The sequence below is a fragment of the Glycine soja genome, chromosome 9 (genome assembly GCF_004193775.1).
Source record: "Glycine soja cultivar W05 chromosome 9, ASM419377v2, whole genome shotgun sequence".
NCBI classification, from domain to species: Eukaryota; Viridiplantae; Streptophyta; class Magnoliopsida; order Fabales; family Fabaceae; genus Glycine; species Glycine soja.
The window spans coordinates 6893781-6914028 of NC_041010.1; the positions used below are offsets into that span (position 1 = coordinate 6893781).

The 20248-nt window shown below is 33.6% G+C and overlaps 1 protein-coding gene, 1 long non-coding RNA gene and 1 pseudogene across 2 annotated transcripts; all 3 read left to right on the forward strand.

Moving 5' to 3' along the window:
• Positions 1–4210: 4210 nt before the first annotated feature.
• LOC114367620 (uncharacterized protein At2g29880-like) lies at positions 4211–5571 on the forward strand. The gene is made up of 2 exons (XM_028324804.1): positions 4211–4646; positions 4740–5571. Exons 1-2 carry the CDS (start codon positions 4290–4292, stop codon positions 5388–5390), a joined length of 1008 nt encoding a protein of 335 aa, XP_028180605.1. The 5' UTR covers positions 4211–4289; the 3' UTR covers positions 5391–5571.
• Positions 5572–12094: 6523 nt separating this feature from the next.
• On the forward strand, positions 12095–13842 carry LOC114425759. The gene is made up of 2 exons (XR_003669278.1): positions 12095–12987; positions 13578–13842. It is a non-coding gene; the product is annotated as an uncharacterized LOC114425759 (long non-coding RNA).
• Positions 13843–19654: 5812 nt separating this feature from the next.
• Positions 19655–20180, forward strand: LOC114367359 (annotated as a pseudogene).
• Positions 20181–20248: the final 68 nt, after the last annotated feature.

Here is a 20248-nt window from a genome sequence, read left to right on the forward strand (position 1 = left end):
TAAGTTATTGTGAAGTCACCAAGGCCAATTCAAATACTTTTTTTTTCAAACTCAGGTTTTTCCTTTAAAACAAATTCTGAAACTTATTTCTTAAGCTATTCAAACGTTAAAAAAGATAACAAATTTAGATGATCTTTTAAGTAGGCACAACTGCACAAGTGATCCCCATGTTGCAGTACACCAATGAAACAAAAATAGATTTTACAAAATGCACTTCCTTCTACAAAAGCTAATAATCTTAAAAAATCTAGCAACTAAATTCCCATGACCTTCCTTATTCCTTTCTAGTTTCTAGTAATAATACCATTCAGTTTCAATGATGCATAACCTCCTCTACTGTTCACACTGCTTAACAGTCTATACAATCTCAAGCAACAACAAATAAAACAAGGAAATACCTCTCTAAAACACTCAAAGAGATATGAACATTCTGATTCATTTTCACTGCATCATGTTTCTCCACTTGTCCTTCAAATCAACCTGAAAAAAATAATTTCATCAGAATCAAAAGCATGAGTTCAAAACGAAAAATAAATATCAACAACTTTTTAGAAACTTCAGTTCTCTCTTCAAATATATCTTTGTGAGAATATAGGATTAAATTCCAATTTCCCCTGCCAAACCTGTACATATAAAACAAACTTTAACAAGAATAGGAAATTGTATTGAAACCATAATTAATTCTATTTACACTCTCAATGAAGTGGAAAGGATAGCAGCAAGCAACTCAAAATACTTGCAGAGGTAAAACAGCAGAAAAACAAAATACTTGTATAATCAAAATGCACAGTAAAAATTATTATTTGACTAATTTAGAACAAGGACATACTTGTCTATGGCAGTCTTTAGAGTCTCCTCTTCCACTTTTCTACTCTATGTAATGCTTTCTGGTTTATACATTTCCAATGGAGAAACTTTTGTCCCCTTGGGGCTAGGCAAATGAAATCTAGTTGCATGATTTGATGTTCCATCCTCCAAGCCGTCTATCGAATCATCCCACTGAAACAAGAACCAATAACTAATATATTAATTTAAAGACACATCTAAATAAAGAATGATTATCAAAAAATTATAAAGGGAGAAAGAGACAATAAAAAAGTGTCCAAGAGTTGAGCTATTAAATTAACAGCTAGTCCCTTCTAAGGAGTCAAAAGGAATCATCAGTCAATCAAAATAAGAAATTATAATTACAAAACATAATTACCTCGTAAATACAAGCGGTGCTATTTCTTTCCATTAAACTTGGCCTATGATCATCATTCCTCATTGTTATTAGTAACATGTGGGAAAGGTACATCTGCATCTCTACTTTGAGTAGGTGCCTCCTCATTCACTTCCAATGAATTGAGTAGAGAATCATCAGCCAACTTTTGTAACTCCGCAGAATCATATTCCCTAACCTTTTGAAACTCAACAGCTGTTGAGGGATGCACTTCTCAGTTTCTGTTGTACACACTAAAAATATTAAGAGTTTACTCAATACAACAACAACAACAACGCCTTATCCCACTAGGTGGGGTCGGCTACATGGATCAACTTCTGCCATAATGTTCTATCAAGTACCATACTTCTATCCAAACCATTAATTTCGAGATCCTTTTTGATAACCTCTCTTATAGTCTTTTTGGGTCTTCCTCTGCCTCGAATTGTTTGTCTTCTCTCCATCTGGTCTACTCTCCTCACTACAGAGTCTACCGGTCTTCTCTCTACATGCCCAAACCACCTAAGTCTATTTTCCACCATCTTCTCTACAATAGGCGCTACTCCAACCCTCTCTCTAATAGCTTCGTTTCTAATTTTATCCTGTCGAGTCTTACCACACATCCACCGCAACATCCTCATCTCCGCTACACCTACTTTATTCTCATGTTGGCTCTTGACCGCCCAACATTCTGTTCCGTACAAAATCGCCGGTCTTACCGCAGTCCGATAAAACTTTCCCTTTAGCTTGATCGGTACCTTTGCATCACATAACACCCCCGATGCTTTTCTCCATTTCATCCATCCTGCTTGAATGCGATGATTCACATCCCCGTCAATTTCCCCATCATCCTGTATTACAGACCCAAGATATTTAAACCGTGTGACTTGAGGGATAATATGGTCTCCTATTTTCACCTCTGAGTTAGAAACCCTCCTTCTTTTGTTGAACTTACATTCCATATACTCCGATTTGCTTCTGCTTAGGCGAAAGCCATGTGTTTCTAGAGCTCGTCTCCAAGTTTCCAACCTCTCATTCAGCTCCTCCCTCGACTCTCCAAGGAGGACTATGTCATCTGCAAAAAGCATGCATCTCGGCGCTATCTCTTGGATTTGTTCCGTGAGGACATCCAGAATTAAGGTAAAAAGGTAGGGGCTAAGGGTTGACCCTTGATGTAAACCAATTGTGATGGGAAAATCGTCTGACTCTCCACCCTATGTCCTAACACTAGTCGATACCCTATCATACATATCTTGGATAGCTCGAATATATGCAACCCTAACCCCTTTCTTCTCTAGAGCTTTCCACAAAATCTCTCTAGGCACTCTATCATACGCTTTCTCCAAGTCAATAAAAATCAAGTGCAAGTCTTGTTGGGCCATGCGATATTGCTCCATCACCCGCCGTAATAAATAAATCGCTTCCATGGTCGACCTTCCCGGCATGAAACCAAATTGATTCTCAGTAACTTGAGTCTCCTTTCTTAATCTCCGTTCGATCACTCTTTCCCATAATTTCATGGTATGACTCATGAGCTTACTCAATATAATAACATTTTTTAAATTCAAAGCACAAACCTCCTAGAGTTGCTTAAACCCCTAGTCAATTCTAGACTAGAATCAATTCAAACATGTGAAAATGTACCTAAAATTATTTCAATTTCAACATGAAACTACCAAATACCTGACTTTTAAAATAATTGTTACAGTCAACGAATTCATCACATGTTTTTTTTATTGGCAAATGTTAATTGTTAGTATGTTAGTTTTTGTTAGCAATAGGGATCGAACCCACGATCTTTTCTAGCTTTTCTCGCTTTCCTTCTTTCTTAACCCCCAACCAACCTTATATCTCCATTTTATCACATGGATGTTTATGATTCTCAATTTTATCACACATGGTTGTTTATGATTAAAAGTCACATATACCCTTACTCCCCTGGGTGAGGTTAAAAATCAATAGATACACTGTTTACTTAAGCATTAAACAACAAAATGAAATCCATTATGATCAAAACAGTTTGGCATCATCACAGTTTAACAAAATTGACCTCCTCTCTCCTGGTGTTGGGCCTCCAATCGGTTCTCGGCTACGACATTGTTGTTTATTTGCTCCGACGCTGCTAGCTCAAGCTTGACGGCGGCCTCCCTTCTGGTATCAACGAAGGCAAACCTCTCTCTCACTTGCAAGTCCGAAAGGGAAGCTTCAATGTTGCTCCTCCACTGCTCCAACTCCAACGAGAGCAGAAAGGTTCCCTCCCCAGCACCGGCACCGGGGTACAAGTGGTCTTGAAGGGTTCCGAGAAGAAGGGTTTTCTTGATTAGGGTACTAGGAAGGAGTGGGTCATCAGTCCGGAGAATGTACTCCAACACTGAATGCCGAACGTCACCATCCTCCATTTTCCTCCCCCACAAGGCACAACGGTTACAATGCTTTGGAATTTAACTCTTAAACTTCTATATCTCATTTTAGAATCTTAGGGGGTGTATTGGATTAAGATTTCAAAGGATTTTAAAAGACTTTTTTATGATTAAAAAGTCTTGTGGTATTCAATCAAGACTTTTATAAAATATAAACAAATCTTGTGGTATTCAATTAAGACAATAAAGATTTTTTTTTCAGGGCAACAAAATCTGTTGGTATTCAATTGAGATTTCTTACCACTTTTAAAATGTCTTTTGGTATTCAAAAGTAAATAGATTTTGATGGATTCTTTTGTGGAATGGATTTTGAGAGACTTTTTAGTTAGAAATACACATAAAATACTCCTCCAACAATCTCACCCAAACCCTTGAGACTTTTCATAATCTTTCAAAGACTTTTTCTTCTCCTGCCGAACAAGACACAAACCACTACCAGGTTCATTCTCTTACAACTTTTAAGACATAGTTACTATTGGAAGTATCCTTAACATGTGCCCTAAGTGCGCATGTTAGCATGACCCTTATTTTATTATTAGGTAGTTTTTTATTGGTTTTTCTATTGAATTGTATATTATTTGGGATATAGTCACTATACTTTTGACAATTAGGAAACAATAACTATTTTTGTCAAATAACTAGTTTCTTATATATATATTAGCGATCAAATGGGGGATTCACAAGAAAATAACAAAGGAAAGAGTAGAGACAAAGATAATTATGTATCTTGGACTATGGAGGATACCAATGAGTTGTTGCACCTCTTGGTGGATGCTATGAATAGGGGATTGTGTGATGCCAATGGGTCACTTAGCAAACAAAATGTAGAACAAATAATACTTCCTCAACTCAATGCAAAAACTAAATTCCCTAAAACTTATAGTCATTATTTGAGTCGGATGAAGTGGTTTCGAAACCAGTATAACATGATGTCAACCCTTATGCGCAACAACTCTGGCTTTGGATGGGACCCAATTGGAAAAACTTTCACTGCTCATGAGGATGTATGGAAAGATTACTTAAAGGTGAGCTAAGTTCATAATCTTTTAAATATATTAATAGTTATAAATTTAGTAAATTATAATATTTGTAGTATATTAACAATGATTTTTTTTTAGTCCCACCCAAGTCACAGCAAACTTCGAGGAAAAAGTATGGTTGATTATGAGTATTTGAAGATCGTTGTTGGGGGTGGAGTTTCTAGCGGGAATAATTCTATATCAGTCGATCCAGATGATACTGATGCAACAACTTTTGAGCCAGAAAATAGAACTGTTGGGATAGAAGAATTTTCATATGATCCTAATAGTGATACATTCATAACACCAAATAACTATGAACCAGCATATCAGCCTCCATCACCAAACCAACCAAGTCCACCATCCCACCCCCCTTTAGATTCAGAGGTTCCCATAGAAAAACAAAACTGTCACAAGCGAAGGAGATCCGAGTATGGAGGGAGTTCAAGCGCTGTTGGGATCAACAATCAAGACAACGTTCTGGAAAATCTTTCTGTTGGCATTGGGACTATTGCTGTGAATTTTGAAAAAATATCCAACATGATGGAGAAAAGAGAAAAAGATAGAGATAGAGATAGAGAGCTCGAGGGTATTATTTGGGATGTTATAAAAGAAATTCCAAATTTGGATGACATAACGCGTTTCAAGACAGCTGAATTGTTAAATACTAAAGCAAAAAAGGATTTTTTCTTGAAGATGTCACCGGAAGAACGCTCATCTTGGATAAACTTTAAGTTAGGGAATAATTAATATTTTGATCATCTATTATTAACATATTATTTTAAACATCGTGAGTTTGTTGAACTATATCTTTTGGGTCTCTATTTTGGTTGAAGTATTTGGTTTGTTTTTTGGTCGAACTATTATGGTTGTATTTTGGTTGAAATATTTGGTTTGTTTTTTGGTCGAACTATTATGGTTGAAGTATTTAGGTTATATATTTTGTTAAATTGTTGTGGTTAAACTTTAGTTATATTTATTTTATATATGAATTTGTATTAACTTTGATATTGACTTATAACCATGACCATGACATAAAGAACGAAGAAATGGATGGAGATATATATAATGAAGATACAAATGATGAAGATATAGATGACGAGGAAACAAATGAAGAATTTTATGAAGCCACATACACATATGTGATGGCAATTTATGCTTTAATAGATATATTAAATCAGTTTTTGAATATGATGCGTGGTGAACATATTGAACGTCCATTAACTCGACGACAAATTACTAGTCGGGGATATGACTATATACACAAAGCATTAAACGATGATCTTGCAATCTTTCGACAAGTATATAGGATGTATCCTGATGTATTTCGAAAGTTGTGCACGATTATAAGAGAAAAAACACCTTTGGAGGATACAAGATTTATTTGTGTTGAAGAAATGCTTGCATCATTCCTACAGATTGTCGGCCAGAACACTCGATATTGTGTAATCCGCAATACATTTGGCCGATCACAATTTGCTACAAGTGAAAATTTTCACAAGATTTTGAAAGCTCTGAACTCATTAGCACCTGATTTAATGGTTAGACCAGGCTCAACTGTGCCTACAAAAATAAGGGAAAGCACAAGGTTTTATCCTTATTTTAAGGTATGTGATCATTATCTAATTATAACAAAATTATAATTATAATTGTGATTATTATAATAATATTTATGATTATTGATACACACACTTTAGGATTGCATTGGAGCTATTGATGGTACACATATTCCCGCATCAGTAAAAGGACGAGATGTAAGCAGTTATCGTGATCGTCATGGAAATATATCACAAAATGTATTAGCTGCTTGTAACTTTGATTTGGAATTCATGTACGTTCTTAGCGGGTGGGAGGGTTCAGCACATGATTCCAAGGTGTTAAGTGATGCTTTGGCAAGGAAGAATGGACTTAAAGTGCTCCAAGGTAAGTATTATCTGGTGGATTGTGGATTTCCTAATCGACGCAAATTTTTAGCCCCATATCGAGGTGTACGATATCATCTACAAGATTTTGCAGGTCACGGTAATGACCCTGAAAATGAAAAGGAATTATTTAATCTTCGGCATGCATCCTTAAGGAATGTGATTGAGAGGATATTTGGTATTTTTAAATCGCGGTTCACAATTTTTAAGTCAGCACCTCCATTTCTATTTAAAACACAAGCAGAGCTTGTGTTGGCATGTGCAGCACTTCATAATTTTCTTCGCAAAGAATGTCGTTCTGATGAATTTCTAGTGGAACCTACTGACGAGTCTTCATCTTCATCTTCAGTGTTACCAAATTACGAAGACAATGATCATGAACCCATTGTTCAAACACAAGAGCAGGAACGAGAATATGCTAATATATGGAGGACTAATATAGGTTCAGATATGTGGAGAAATGCTAATAATTAGGCGAACATGAAGTGAGAATCACTTTGTTATTATTTTTTTAGGCAATAATGACTTTGTTATTAAAAGGTTTAAAATTTCTATCGTTTTTATTTTCTTTATTCAAACATTATAATTTATTTATCATCTTTTTCATTCACTTTTGTAACTTCCGTTATTTTTTTGTTTAAAATGTATTAATCTTTCAAAATCTTAAAAATCCATAAAGTACTTTGAAATCTTAAAAATCTGTGTTAGAAATCCATTAAAATCTTGGGTTAAGAATCCTGATTGTAAAAAGTCTTTTAAAAAAAATCTTTCAAAATCCCACAAAATCAATACAATCCCACATAATCTTTTAAAATCTTCAAGATTGTTTTTGTCAAAATATTCTCTCAAAATCCCAATCCAATACACCCCCCTTAGATAATTTTTAAGTCTCACATGAATTTAATTTTTAAATATTTAATGAAGTAAATACTAATGAACTTGTTACAGGTTATTTGAGTTTGTCTGTAAATTAATTGAGTATTTTCTTTGTTCACCAATTACTTTATGGGCATACTTTTTTTTCCAGCAAATTATAAGGTAGTATATATATATATATATATATAAAGTACCAGGGATACTGAGAATACAAAATTTTCAAGTTTAGTAGACATAGGGTTTCCTAATACAAGCTTGAAAAGTTGAATTAACTAACCATAAGCTACTCATATTGTAAGCTATAAGCTACCCAGATCTTATGTATGCTTCCCTCCCCTGATTACAAGATCCCTCTCTCAGATTACTCGACCATTGATTAAAATGCATTCCAAAACCCTTTTCCATGTTCTTAAACCATGACCAACACAAAAAGATTGCATCATCCATCGGTTTGCTAGCATTAAAGCTATCATTTGAGAAAACTATCTCATTTCTATCCTTCCATATAGTCCAGGTTAATGCTATCCACTAGCACTGCCATCTGTGAACCCTTAGGCCAGCATACCCCCCATGAGCATGTTGGAGAAAGTGATGTCTTGAGTTTTGCAGGAAAGCACCCAAAATGTTTAACCAAGACATTGATTCCCACCAAATAGGGAGGATTTTGCTGTAGTTGAAGAATAAATGAGTTGCATCCTCATCATTGTTTCTGCAGAATGGGCAAAGGAGGTCATTGATTTCGAAGTTCTTCCTTCACAAGTTTAATTTTGTTGGCAGGCCGTCTCTGATTAATCTCCAAGCGAAGAAGGATGTTTTGGTTGGGATCTTTAGATTCCATAGCTCCTTAGATACTCCATCTTGATTCTCATCTATCGATTCTCCCAATAGTAGATTATATGCGCTTGTCTTGTTGATCTGGGTGAATAAAGCTGCCTTCTATATCCCCCAAAAATCTAGCAGCCATGTCAATTTCATTGTCAAACATAGATTGCCTCCATATAAAATTCCACTCCCTACCTGCAACTGTGGGGTTTCCCATCTGTTGAATAAGCTGTTTTTGCTTACAGGAAATGTGGTATAGCCTAGGGTATTTTAGCATTAACGAAATGTCATCATCATTCCATCAATCCTCCCAAAAACTCACCTTATCTCCGCACCCCACCCTCCAAACTATTCCATTTTGAAAAAAATTACCCTCCTGCGATGGTCAAAACATTTACTTTAGGTCCTGCCACCATAATGATTTGTTGCTACCTCTTCTTTTGTCATCCATAATCCTCCATCTGTCGTATTTTGAATCCAACACCTGAGCCTAAAGTTCCCCTTGATGATGAAATAGATTCCATCTTAATTTTCCAAGCAAAGCTAAATTGAAACTCTTGATATCCTTGATCCCTAACCCTCTTTTTTCCTTTGGTAGACACATTATATCCCACTTGACTCATGCAATCTTCTTCTTCTTAAGTCCTCTTCCCCACAGGAACCGACATTGTAAACTCACCAACGTATTTGCAACTCTATTGGGGACCCTGAAAAACAAAAAGAAATAAATGAGAATGGATGTTAAAACTGACTTTATAAGAGTCACTCTCCCCCTGAATGAAATGTCTTTTTGTTTTCATTTTGCTAACTTTCTCTCACACTTCTTGATAATAGAATCCCATAACTCACTACACCTTGGGTTTGCCCCAATCAGGATACCCAAGTATAGGAACGATATAAACAACATTCTATGGTTCAAGTAATTTGCAGCAACCTTTTCGATTGTTTCGACTTCCCGATTGCCCCAAAACTACTCTTTGCGAAATTGATTTTAAGCCCCAAAGCTCTATGGGCATACTTAGGTTCCTGATGATAGAGTATTAATGATGGGCCATTCACTTGCAATTGATGAATCTAGTATGACTGGTGAAAACAAGATCGTATGTTTTATATACTTTCTATTGACCAAATTTTCACTAATTAATTCTTATGACTTTTAAGAAAATAATGTTCTACAGGTTCATAAGGATCACAAAACCCCATTTTTTTTGTCTGGTTGCAAACTAGCGTAATGAGAATGACCAGTTAGTTCTAAAAAAATGTTAAATATTTTGGCTTTTATTTCCTAACACTACTTTTTATTCTGATCTCCCTATATAAAAAAAATCTACATTTTGTTTTTGTTTTTCAGGATAATTCTACACTTTGCATGAATCATTTTGTAAAAATGCTTACGAATGTGTTTTTATCATTTGCCAATGTTGTATTAATATTAATTTTATCAAGCTAATTGAGATTTTATAATATTAGTTTTTCTATGATTTTTTGTGTTATTCTTTAATCTGAATTGAAGTTTTATCACATTAATTTACATACAAAATTTTGTATTAATTTTAGCATCTGATAGAAAAAGTATGTAAATTTGGTATTGAATCATATTGTGAAAATGATGAAGAACTATTTATGCTTGGGAAAATTATATGACATGATATCTCATATTTTTAAATTATTTATGAAAATCATGAATAACTATTTCTGCTTGAGAATATTATGTAACTAAATCTCATTTTTTGATTTAGAGTTTGTTTATATGGCAACAATTTTTTTTTAAAAAGACATTCTAATTCAATTTTTGGAAAAATTGTCTTAGAATCATAATTTTTTTTTTATTTTTACTTTTTATTTTGAAAAAGACATTCTAAGACGGTTACTTGAAAACCCGTCTTAGATTATAAATATTCTAAGACGGTTTTCCAAAAACTGTCTTAGAATTCTCAATTTTTTTTAATGAAAACCAACTTAAAATTTCACCATTTTAAGACAATTATTTGTCTAAAAAGTTGTCTTAGAATAATAGTTTTTCTAAGATAATTTTTTAGGAACTGTCGTGAAAAGTATTTGTTGGCTTCAAAGACATTTTTGAACCGTCTTTAAATGTGTCAAAAAATTATTGTCGAAAGTTCTTTTTTGAGTAATGTTTTTCCCCACCTTGCAAATGACATTTCATGTCAAGAAGAAATCAAGGAAAAAAAAGAGGTTGGATTTTTTTACTTAAAAATAGAAAAAGAAAATTATTGTAATAGGAAATAAGTTGATTACATTTTATGATCAATATTTGCACTGTGAAACATAATAATTTAGTGAACGATGCGAGAATTAGGATCGACAAAGTGGTTTCGAGTTCCAAGCACTACTAGGAAAAGCGCATTTTACGACGTTGATTTTACATCATTGATCAACAATCGACTTAGAAAGAAACACGATGACACTTTCGTAAATAAATGCAAAAGTTTTATGACGGTCGTACGAAAACTGCTTTAGAAAACTGTCATTCTAGGACAGTTTTATAAAACCGCCTTAAAAGACTATCATTCTAAGATGGTTTTTTAAAAACCGTTTTAGAATATTTTTCATTATTTTAAAAAATTCATTTCTCTCTCCACTGTTTCATATACTCAAACTCTTAGACTTCCCCTCTCACTCTTTACTCCCCGCCGCTACCAGTGCTAATTAATAGCATTCACTGCGCATTCATTTCTCTTTTCCTAGGGTTCCTTTCTTCTCTTTCATTTTCATCACCATTTATTTACTCTTTCACTTCATTTTTTTTTCCAAGAAATACACGCGCATCGAGATTCACATGCTTTCTCCCCAAGGCTTGCAGGTTCTTTCTCTATTCCATTTCACAGGCTACTTGTTTTAATCATTTTTATTTGAATATGCATTTTTTGGATTTTGTTGTCTTCTGTTTTCGACATAGAAAAAGAGAAGAGCTTATGGTGGAAGGTTGAAGAAAGAGATGAGTGGAACTGGAACATTCTTCTACGAAGAACCACTTCCCGTTCCGTCACTCTCTGCCACAAAAAAAAAAACAAAGCAACAACGAAGCTTCGAAAGAAGAAAGAAGACGACATCCTTTCTGATAACCGCTTCAAGCTCCACAACGAAAGAGAGGTCTCTACTCTCTCTCTCTCTCTCTCTTCGTTTTTCGGTTTCCTTCTTCAATTTTATCATTATTTGGCATTTTCAGGTCTTTGAAGAAAAAGCATACCTCGTAGGCGTTGAGTGCAAGAACGATGTTTAGGATTTCGGCATCAAAGAGTCTCTGAGCAAATTGTAACAGTTAGCTGACACTGCTTGTCAGAATGAAGGACTTACAAAGCCATGGAGTTTCTCACTGGCTGGTGTTGAGAAAGGGAAATTAAAGGGTAAGAATTGTGATTTTTACTAATTTTTTCCTATATAAATTTTATTGATTTTGTGATTTTTTTACTAATTTTAATAATTTTTTTAGAATCAATACTATTTATTATCCCATAGTCAAAATTAATGCGGGGAAGTGAAGATATTTTTAGTAAAATTGTTGGAAAAAAATCATATATGCTAGACTAGTATTTGGAGTCTGATCATGTCTAAGTATACTTTTGCTAAGCATTATATATATTTGGTTGACCTCATAGTCATACCTACAATTTTTAATGTAACAATTTCTAAATTATTAGATTGAAATAGCAATTTTGGTATGTATATATATTGGCTATATTTACAAATTCGTTTATTAATTTGACTTGATAGTTCAAGTTCAATATTTAAATAAAACCTTCTTTAGTTGCAATTAATTTGGTTATTGGAATGTTGTGCAGAAGAGTCAACAAAGATGGGAACCACTGCGCAGGTCCTATGGGGCCGTGTTTGACTTTGCTAACCCACCCAGTGGTGAAATCCTCTTGAGGTCCTATGGGAACCCTGCTAATTGGAAGCTGGAGCAACTTATGACACCAAAGTTCAGATTAGCAGCAACCTCTTTAGGTTAACAGCTTCTATTGGTGAAATCCTCTTTAGCCATTTCTTTGGCATATTTATATTCTTTCCTTGTTTATGGTAATTTTGATCAGGTTAACTTGGAATTTTCATGCTGTTTTGTTTATGAGAAAATAGTTAAAAGTAAAGGATTGTCAACCGTATGCAGTGAATTACTGAAATAGTGTAGTATGATTTTGTAGAATTATGGACTAGACGACTAGTCATCATTTTTATAGTTGGCTAGTAATTAGGACAGTGAAAGGTTATGGTTGAGTTTGTCAATATTAGGTGAGAACCAGTTTGATTGATTATTTAATATAAATGTGTCCTGGGATGGGATTTATCTGCAATCCTCTTTATGCTTTTGTAATATCACCCTCTGATCAATGTACATTTAGTTTTAGGCCTATAGAAATGATCACCATCGATTGTGGCTCTTTCTTGATTTTTTTTTCCATGTGACTTGTTGCCAGATAATCAGGTAGAACCACCTTCATTTATCGTTAACCTGACCTATACTTGTTTTATGAGAAAAGATAACTCAAATTATCCCCATATGGACATGCCAATACATGCTATAAATGTCATTGAAAACCTAAGGTATTTGACTGCTACTCTGATAGTAGTGAAGGTATAGCTCTTCATCTATGACTTGTATGTTCAAAGTGCGGTAGAGAAGGCAGGTTTGGCTGTAAACAAGAAAGGTTTGACTTTAAAAGAACTTCTCCAGCAAACATCTCATCACAATCCAAAAGTTCGTAGAGGTATATTTATTTTTTATAATATATTGTAATCATCTAATTGCCTTTAAATGTACTTATTAGTGTCATTAATCCTCTACAGAACCATAGAACAAATTTTGTATGTTTTAAACCCAGAAAATCTTCAAAAATATTATTCTTGATAAGCTGAGTTGAACAAAATTTTATGAATTCAAATAACAATGAACCTTGGTTTGGAGCTGAAACACCAAACAAAAACCTTGGTTCTGGATTAGTTTTAAATTTTTGAGGAATGATAGCTCAAGTTGGTTCGAGTTTAAGCTTGAAGCCAAAAAATCAGTACCATGGGCACTGTGTCAATATTAATCATTATTTCCAAATCTGTCAAAAATAAAATTAAGCAACCATTAATTATATTACTTGGATTTTATGAAAGTTAATCTAATGGCATGTCTTGATTGATTTAATGTCTTGGCTTGGTTTCTATTCCTAATGTACTCTTATTCTTTTTGAATTGTAATATCACATATTAATGTCATTGCGTTATTTAATCTAGTTAAGCATTCAAATTTTCATTTAAATTTGGTAATCCTCATATTAATACTATTTCTTTTCCACCCTTTAAATTACAGATGCATTGATTGGTATTAAGGATTTATTCACCAGATATCCAACTGAATAGAAGTTGCACAAATATGCTACTGTAGAAAAACTTCGTGAGCGTATTGGTGATGATGATAAAGTGGTTCGAAAATCATTATATGATCTTTTTAAAGTAGTGATTTTACCTTGCTGTAAAGAGGTACTTTCCATTTTGTTTACTTAAATCACTTTTCTGACACATTGGGATTATACACCATTATCATTTGGATGGATAAAATATTGTAGGTTGTCGCTTTTTGTTTTCTCCATTTTTTATAATAGAGTTCACGTAGAACAAAGAAAAAAACAGTAGGAGGATTAAGATATTCTTGGATGGATAAAATATTTTAGGCTGCACATCAACTCAAAAGAGCAGCCCAATACATACTGGAAGCCCAAAACTAGAAGAACCTTTAAAAATCTTATCAGCAAAAGCCCAAACTGCCCAAGAATGGTGGGGTAGAAGAAATTTATGGTTAAAGGTTATGGAATCATGCTCCCACCTAATTAAATCAATCAAGACAAAATTATAAGTAACCACCAAATAGTTTTTCCAAAGTTATATGAATCACAACATTATTTCTCCAAGAATTAGTTGTGACCATATCAGGCACAAATAATTTTACATTAACAAATTTTGTTAGCAATTGTTTGTCATGTAACAATTAAATCAACAATTAAATAGTTGAATTATTTATTTGATGTTTTGCAGTTCTCCTAGGTGAATCTAGCTATGTAGGAATTTATTATTAGCATATGAAAACTTTGGTATGGTGCATGAAAACCCAATCACTTCACCTCTATCATTTACAAGCTCATTCAAAGAAAGTAAAGAATCATCGGCCACCTCATCTTGGTTCTAATTATTAATAAAAGAGAAAGTAACAAGTCATAGTTTAGCATACCTACACTGCAATTGCAGTGACACACAACAAGCTTTCCTTCCCTTGTTGTAAGGGCTTCCGACTACTGTCTGCTCTTTTATTTAGTAGGAATAATGATCAGCGGATTGAGGTAACATTAATTCCTTGCGGTGTTTAAACCTGAAGTAAAAAAAGGGGAAAAATAAGCCAAAAAATTTGATAAGTAATGTGATATATAAAATACAAGATAAATATAAGAAATCATAATTAATCTTAATAGAGCTTATTTAAGCCAAACTCCTACTATACGTAAGTGCTAGTAGTATTAACTTAAAGGAATTGAAAATTTTAAAGCTACCAGTATATATCTCTGCATACAATGTAGATGATTAACAAGATAAAACAATGGTCTAAAGGGAAAGAAGGAAACATATGCTCCCTATTATCGACATTACAATATGTAAGAAAAAAAATAAAATTGTCCTTTACTCCTTGCTATTCTTATCCCACTTTTATTGAAAATTTGATTTCTTCTTGTTGTTTGTGAAATAAGATAAAGCATTTTATTTTCAATTTAAATCATAGCTACAGGTTAGTGCTTTTAAAGTCCATTGATGGGACTAGAGAGTCTAATAATCTCATTTGGATGGTATACTCTAAGAGGGGACATCTCTGCTAACATTTGGATGATATATCGTCTTTAAATATCATTTTTGATTGCACAGGCTAGATCAATTGGAGTATGCTTTAATACCACTTAAAACATCTGTGGTTATTTGAAATCTCTGCTGACTTTTGTCTTAAAGCACATTTGAGTTGTGATTTAAAGTGACTAGCTATGGAAGACTAACATTTTTATTTCTTATTTAAGATTGAGACAGATTTATATTGTTAATTTTCTCTTAGTTAATTGCTAACTCTTGGTTCATTTTTCTTTGCATATCTTTTACTTGCAGCTTGTAAATAATTATTAATCTTTACATTTTTCTTTCAACTAAAGTCTTGCCAGACTGTTGCCAAATGATCTCAGACTTATAGTTGCTTATTTATTGTTGTAGACTAACGGGAATTGGGGAATGGATTTACAAATCATCATGCAAGTATCTTGAAGATGATTTGGGCATTTGAATTACATATATTCTACATGTTTTGCTCTACTATTCTTGTTGTCGTATTCTTTTGCTGTTGAATATTGATCAAGTTTCATCATGAAGATGTTCCTGCTCTAATGAGGCTTTGGACAAACTATGTTCTTAGGCTCTTAGCTAAGATTTTAGATTTGTTAGTTAAGTTTTGTATATTTTGACATATACTTAGTTACAATTATTCTGAAGTTTAGTTTATCATTTTGACTAAACTATATATAAACTAAAATTTTGTTTAGCACCCCCCCTTCCCTTCCCCAATAGGATTGTAGTTCATCCCAACAAACAATTAAGCTACAATTTGGCCCATTTTGTCTTAAATATTTGTATGTTTAAATGCAGTTCCTTGGAAGTTTAGATTGCTGGAGGAGCTTGAACGTGGTGAACAACTCATTGGAGATGGCACAGTTAGCTATGGAGGACATACTGACCCAGCTGAAGAAGGAAATGGCCGCACCTTGGAGGACATACCTTGGATCGAATTGCATATTTGCTGTATGCAATATATAGTGTGTAATGCTTTGTTGATCCATCCTTCTGAACTCTTTTATATAAGTAATATTTTCCCTTATAATTACAAAGGTGCTTTCAATTTTAGTCTCACTTCTTATTGCAAATATATAATGTGTAATTGCATATTTGCTTTCTGTCTTGTATGTAATTAAGCTGGAGCCAAATGGAAAATTGGTAATGGACATGTCAATGTGTGCTTTTGTCTATGTGAATGTGTGCTTTATGTCTTGTATACGTCTTTCAATTCTGAAAAATTTAATTATATTTGCATTGTTATTGCCATTCATGAAGAAAAAAGAAAAAAATTAATAATTCTACATCGGTTATTAGGTCAACCAATGTAGTATTGGTGGATACTCTACATCGGTTATTACGCAAAACCAATGTAGAATGCATTACCATGGGTAGCAATCTACGACGTTTGACAACCACAACCGATGTAGAACACCAAACATTTTATATCGGTTGTCCTGACAATCGATGTAGAATGATCAAAATTCTAAGACTGGTGTGGCTCATGACTCGTCTTTGAACTGCATCATTCTAAGACGGTCATTCAACCGATGTAGAAAGACGCGGTTGTTTCAACAACGCCGGTTACAATGACGCGTGAAAACCGATGTAAAAATGCGAATTTAACCGATGTAAAAAACCAATTTTGTAGTAGTGAAAGATGCTATGAATTTGATTGTTGGGCATCAATGCTTGAAAGTGAGAGGAGTTTATGGTTGATGATTGCAATGGGTTCTAGGTGTCTAATTGGGGGTGATTTAGGAGTGTCCGATTGTAGGGTTAGTGAATTGATAGGATTTGATAATTATGTGCAATTTAGGTCATTACATTTGCAATTTATAATATTGAGTCTCTCAGGTGGGTGTTTTGTACCTGTAACATTAAAGTTTAAATCCCTCCTAGTCTATTAATCCAATTTGTGAAGTTGGGATCATTATGTTTGCCATTTGTGGGATTAGAAACCGCAAATAATTATTAAAATCAAACTAATTTTGTGAATACAACTTTTGGGAATTTTAAATTATTACCAAAAAAATATATTTAGACGGCAACAAATAATAATGTTAGAAACGAATCTAGTTCACTCCATACTTATGGTTGAAAGTATAATTACATCGATTTCTTAGAGTATGTTTACTTTGTCGGTTGAAATGCAGTGACATATAAAATCCGATGCACATTCACTGCAAAAGCAAGAAATGTGATGCTTCTTAAAAATGGAGATTGACTTAAACATATATTGCGACCGGAAATATTCCAAACACGCACTAATACCACTTACAAAAACACAATGACCAAAACTCATTGTTTGCATGTTCAAATTTGAAAACTTACCATATGGATTCAGAAAGTTAACAAATTAGGAAAGCGCATGGCAACAGTAATTTGTACATTTATCTCAATCACAATCTGCCCCTTATTCCAGAGATGTCGGTTTCAGCTTCAAAAATATCTAGGAATCCAAGAATTATGCAACGAGTAACTCTGATGACTTTTGGTACCTCAGAGACAAACAATATAAACACCAACGTTATGGCAAAGATAATGACATCAATGACACACCCTTTTTGGCTCTAAATGGAATGAATGGCCAATGAAAATCTTATCCTTCGCTGCAGAGTGAACATCCAACAGAATTTATATGTTATAGAGAAGAACCAATGGTAAGCGCCAGAAGCATAATACAGAATGATCCTAATTCATGTCAAGAGAAAAAAAAATATTGAGACCCATTTTATGGTCTCTCTAACTTAGTACAGTAAAAATAAGGTTCCCTAAAAAATGGGGAATTTAAGATGACCACAAATATATGTGCCCATGCAAGTCAGCGTGACTTGCATATAGGGGTCCTTCTACTAGCTGTCAAAACGTCTTCTTATGCCCGTCATTTCTTGCCCATGCCATGTTCTTGTGCATGGACCATACGATCCTCATCTTCTTTACCTTTGCACCCCTGAAATTCCATGAAGAATTTTACTGGAATATTATGCACAGGTTCGTACGTGTTGCCAAGTGGCCAGCTGTGCTCTTTTGTATTGTGGAATTAATTAAACTATGATGATGCACCAATCTTTTTCATTTGTTTCATATGGATCTGTATCTGATACTTTAAAATTGGTATTCTTGCATAGCTAAGATCAAATATAGATAATATATAATAGTCAACATTTATCTCTCTCGCTGGCTCTCGCATAAAAGACTCTTCATTAAATATATCTCTAATAAATTTCAACTACGATATAATAAAAAAGTACAGTAAAAAGTGTGTTGTTAACATTTGTGATATTAATTCAATTATCTATCATTCATCCGATCTATCTATAAATAAATTCATCTATCCATCCATTACTAACAAAATAAAAAATAAAATGGATTAATCCAATCATTTATTTTATGAATGATTAATGATCTATCTATTATTTTCAAAATCCAACATATTTTTCAAGGAATACTTAATGTATTAAAATTGATCTAACTTAATATATAGTTAAAGAATTTGGATAAATTTTTGATCAACATTAATCAAGATTATTTTTTTGACCAACATTAGCATGGAATTTTTTTTTACTAACCTTGATTGAGACTTGGGACTATGTTTGGCGCTGACCTAAGTGGAGAAAGTTTTTGGTCGAGACAATTTTTCAACCAACACAAGCGACCTGAGTTCATGTCAATAAAAAAATAATAACTGACTGATATTGACAAAAAATTAGTCTCAATTGAAATCCACAGTATACGACCCCCTGTTAGTGTAAGTTGGGTTTGTTATCAATGGATGAACAGGATGAAATTTTATCAAATGAATCATTCATGGATCAAATTTTTCAAATAAATTTTTAATGGGTCAAAATGAATTAATAAATTATTTTGATCCCAATTAAAATTTATCTTGAGTCTTCCATTTTTTTTCCACCCCTAGTTGGGTTACACACTTGAGTAACGCTGCGGGCTACTCCAAAGAAACTATGTTTTCTTTTATAGAAGATACGCAGAAGATCCTGTATTTCTCATCCATTCAAACCAAAATACACTTCTTGTTGTTATCCGGGAAGAAAAAAATTGATATTCAATGGCACCAAACTTAGCTCAAAATCTGTTTCCACGTACAGCACAGGGTAAGAAAATTCTATCCACATATGTCTAACCACATCGAAGCAACTCAAATGCAAAAGGTGAATATAGGGTATCTAGTTATCCATCAAGCAGTTCATGAGTGCAGCACATCTAACAATATATGCTGAATTAGTAAGAAAAACTTTTTTGAGTTTAATTTCCGCAGAATATAATTTTTAAGATGAATTATAAATTTTAAATGTAATTAATTAAGTCTTAAAAGATAATTAATCTTATAGTTGATCAAAAAACAATTAAACCTTATGAAAATATCTTAAGATTTTACTTATTAGCCAAAAGATTTTTAATTACGTGGTTTTTTTAAAAAAATAATCCATCAAGTTATTCACCATCCTCACACACACACACATTTATATATATATATATATATATATAATAGAACTAAACCCCAACCTTAGTCACTGTGATAAATTGAGAAAAAACACACACTTAAAAAAAACCTATCAACAAAAATGAGGATGATTCTAACCCTCTTCTTCATCATCTCATCCCTCCTCTCCCTCTCCCACGCCTCCGTGGTAGATTTCTGCGTACCGGCAACACCTCAAACATCATCAAGGTCGCGGTGACGCCGGCCTTCGACGACGCGCAATTCTCCGGCGTAAAAGGCCTGGGAATCTCCATTGCGCGCCTAGACCTAGCACCTGGTGGAGTCATCCCACTCCACACTCACCCTGGAGCCTCAGAACTACTGTTGTTGTGAAGGGAAAAATCTGCACCGGCTTCATTGCTTCGGACAACACTGTGTACCTCAAAACCCTAGAAAAAGGTGATGTCATGGTGTACCCTCAAGGGTTGTTAATGCTCAACCAAAGCACCGAGATGTTATTGGCCCTATGGGTTATGTTATGTATTCTAGGATAATGATTAGAATTTTTCATTAAATTTGTATTTCTTTAACTTTCTTAGATTTTATTTTTTATTCTCTAATTTTTTTTACAATCTCTCTTTTTTTTTTAATAAAAAAGGTTGTTAAAAAAATTCATCAATATT

Coding starts and splice junctions, on each gene's coding strand:
- LOC114367620 (XM_028324804.1), top strand. CDS start 4,290: ATGGGGGATTCACAAGAAAATAACAAAGGAAAGAGTAGAGACAAAGAT. Junction 4,647..4,739: donor TATGGAAAGATTACTTAAAG/GTGAGCTAAGTT, acceptor ATTTTTTTTTAG/TCCCACCCAAGTCACAGCAA.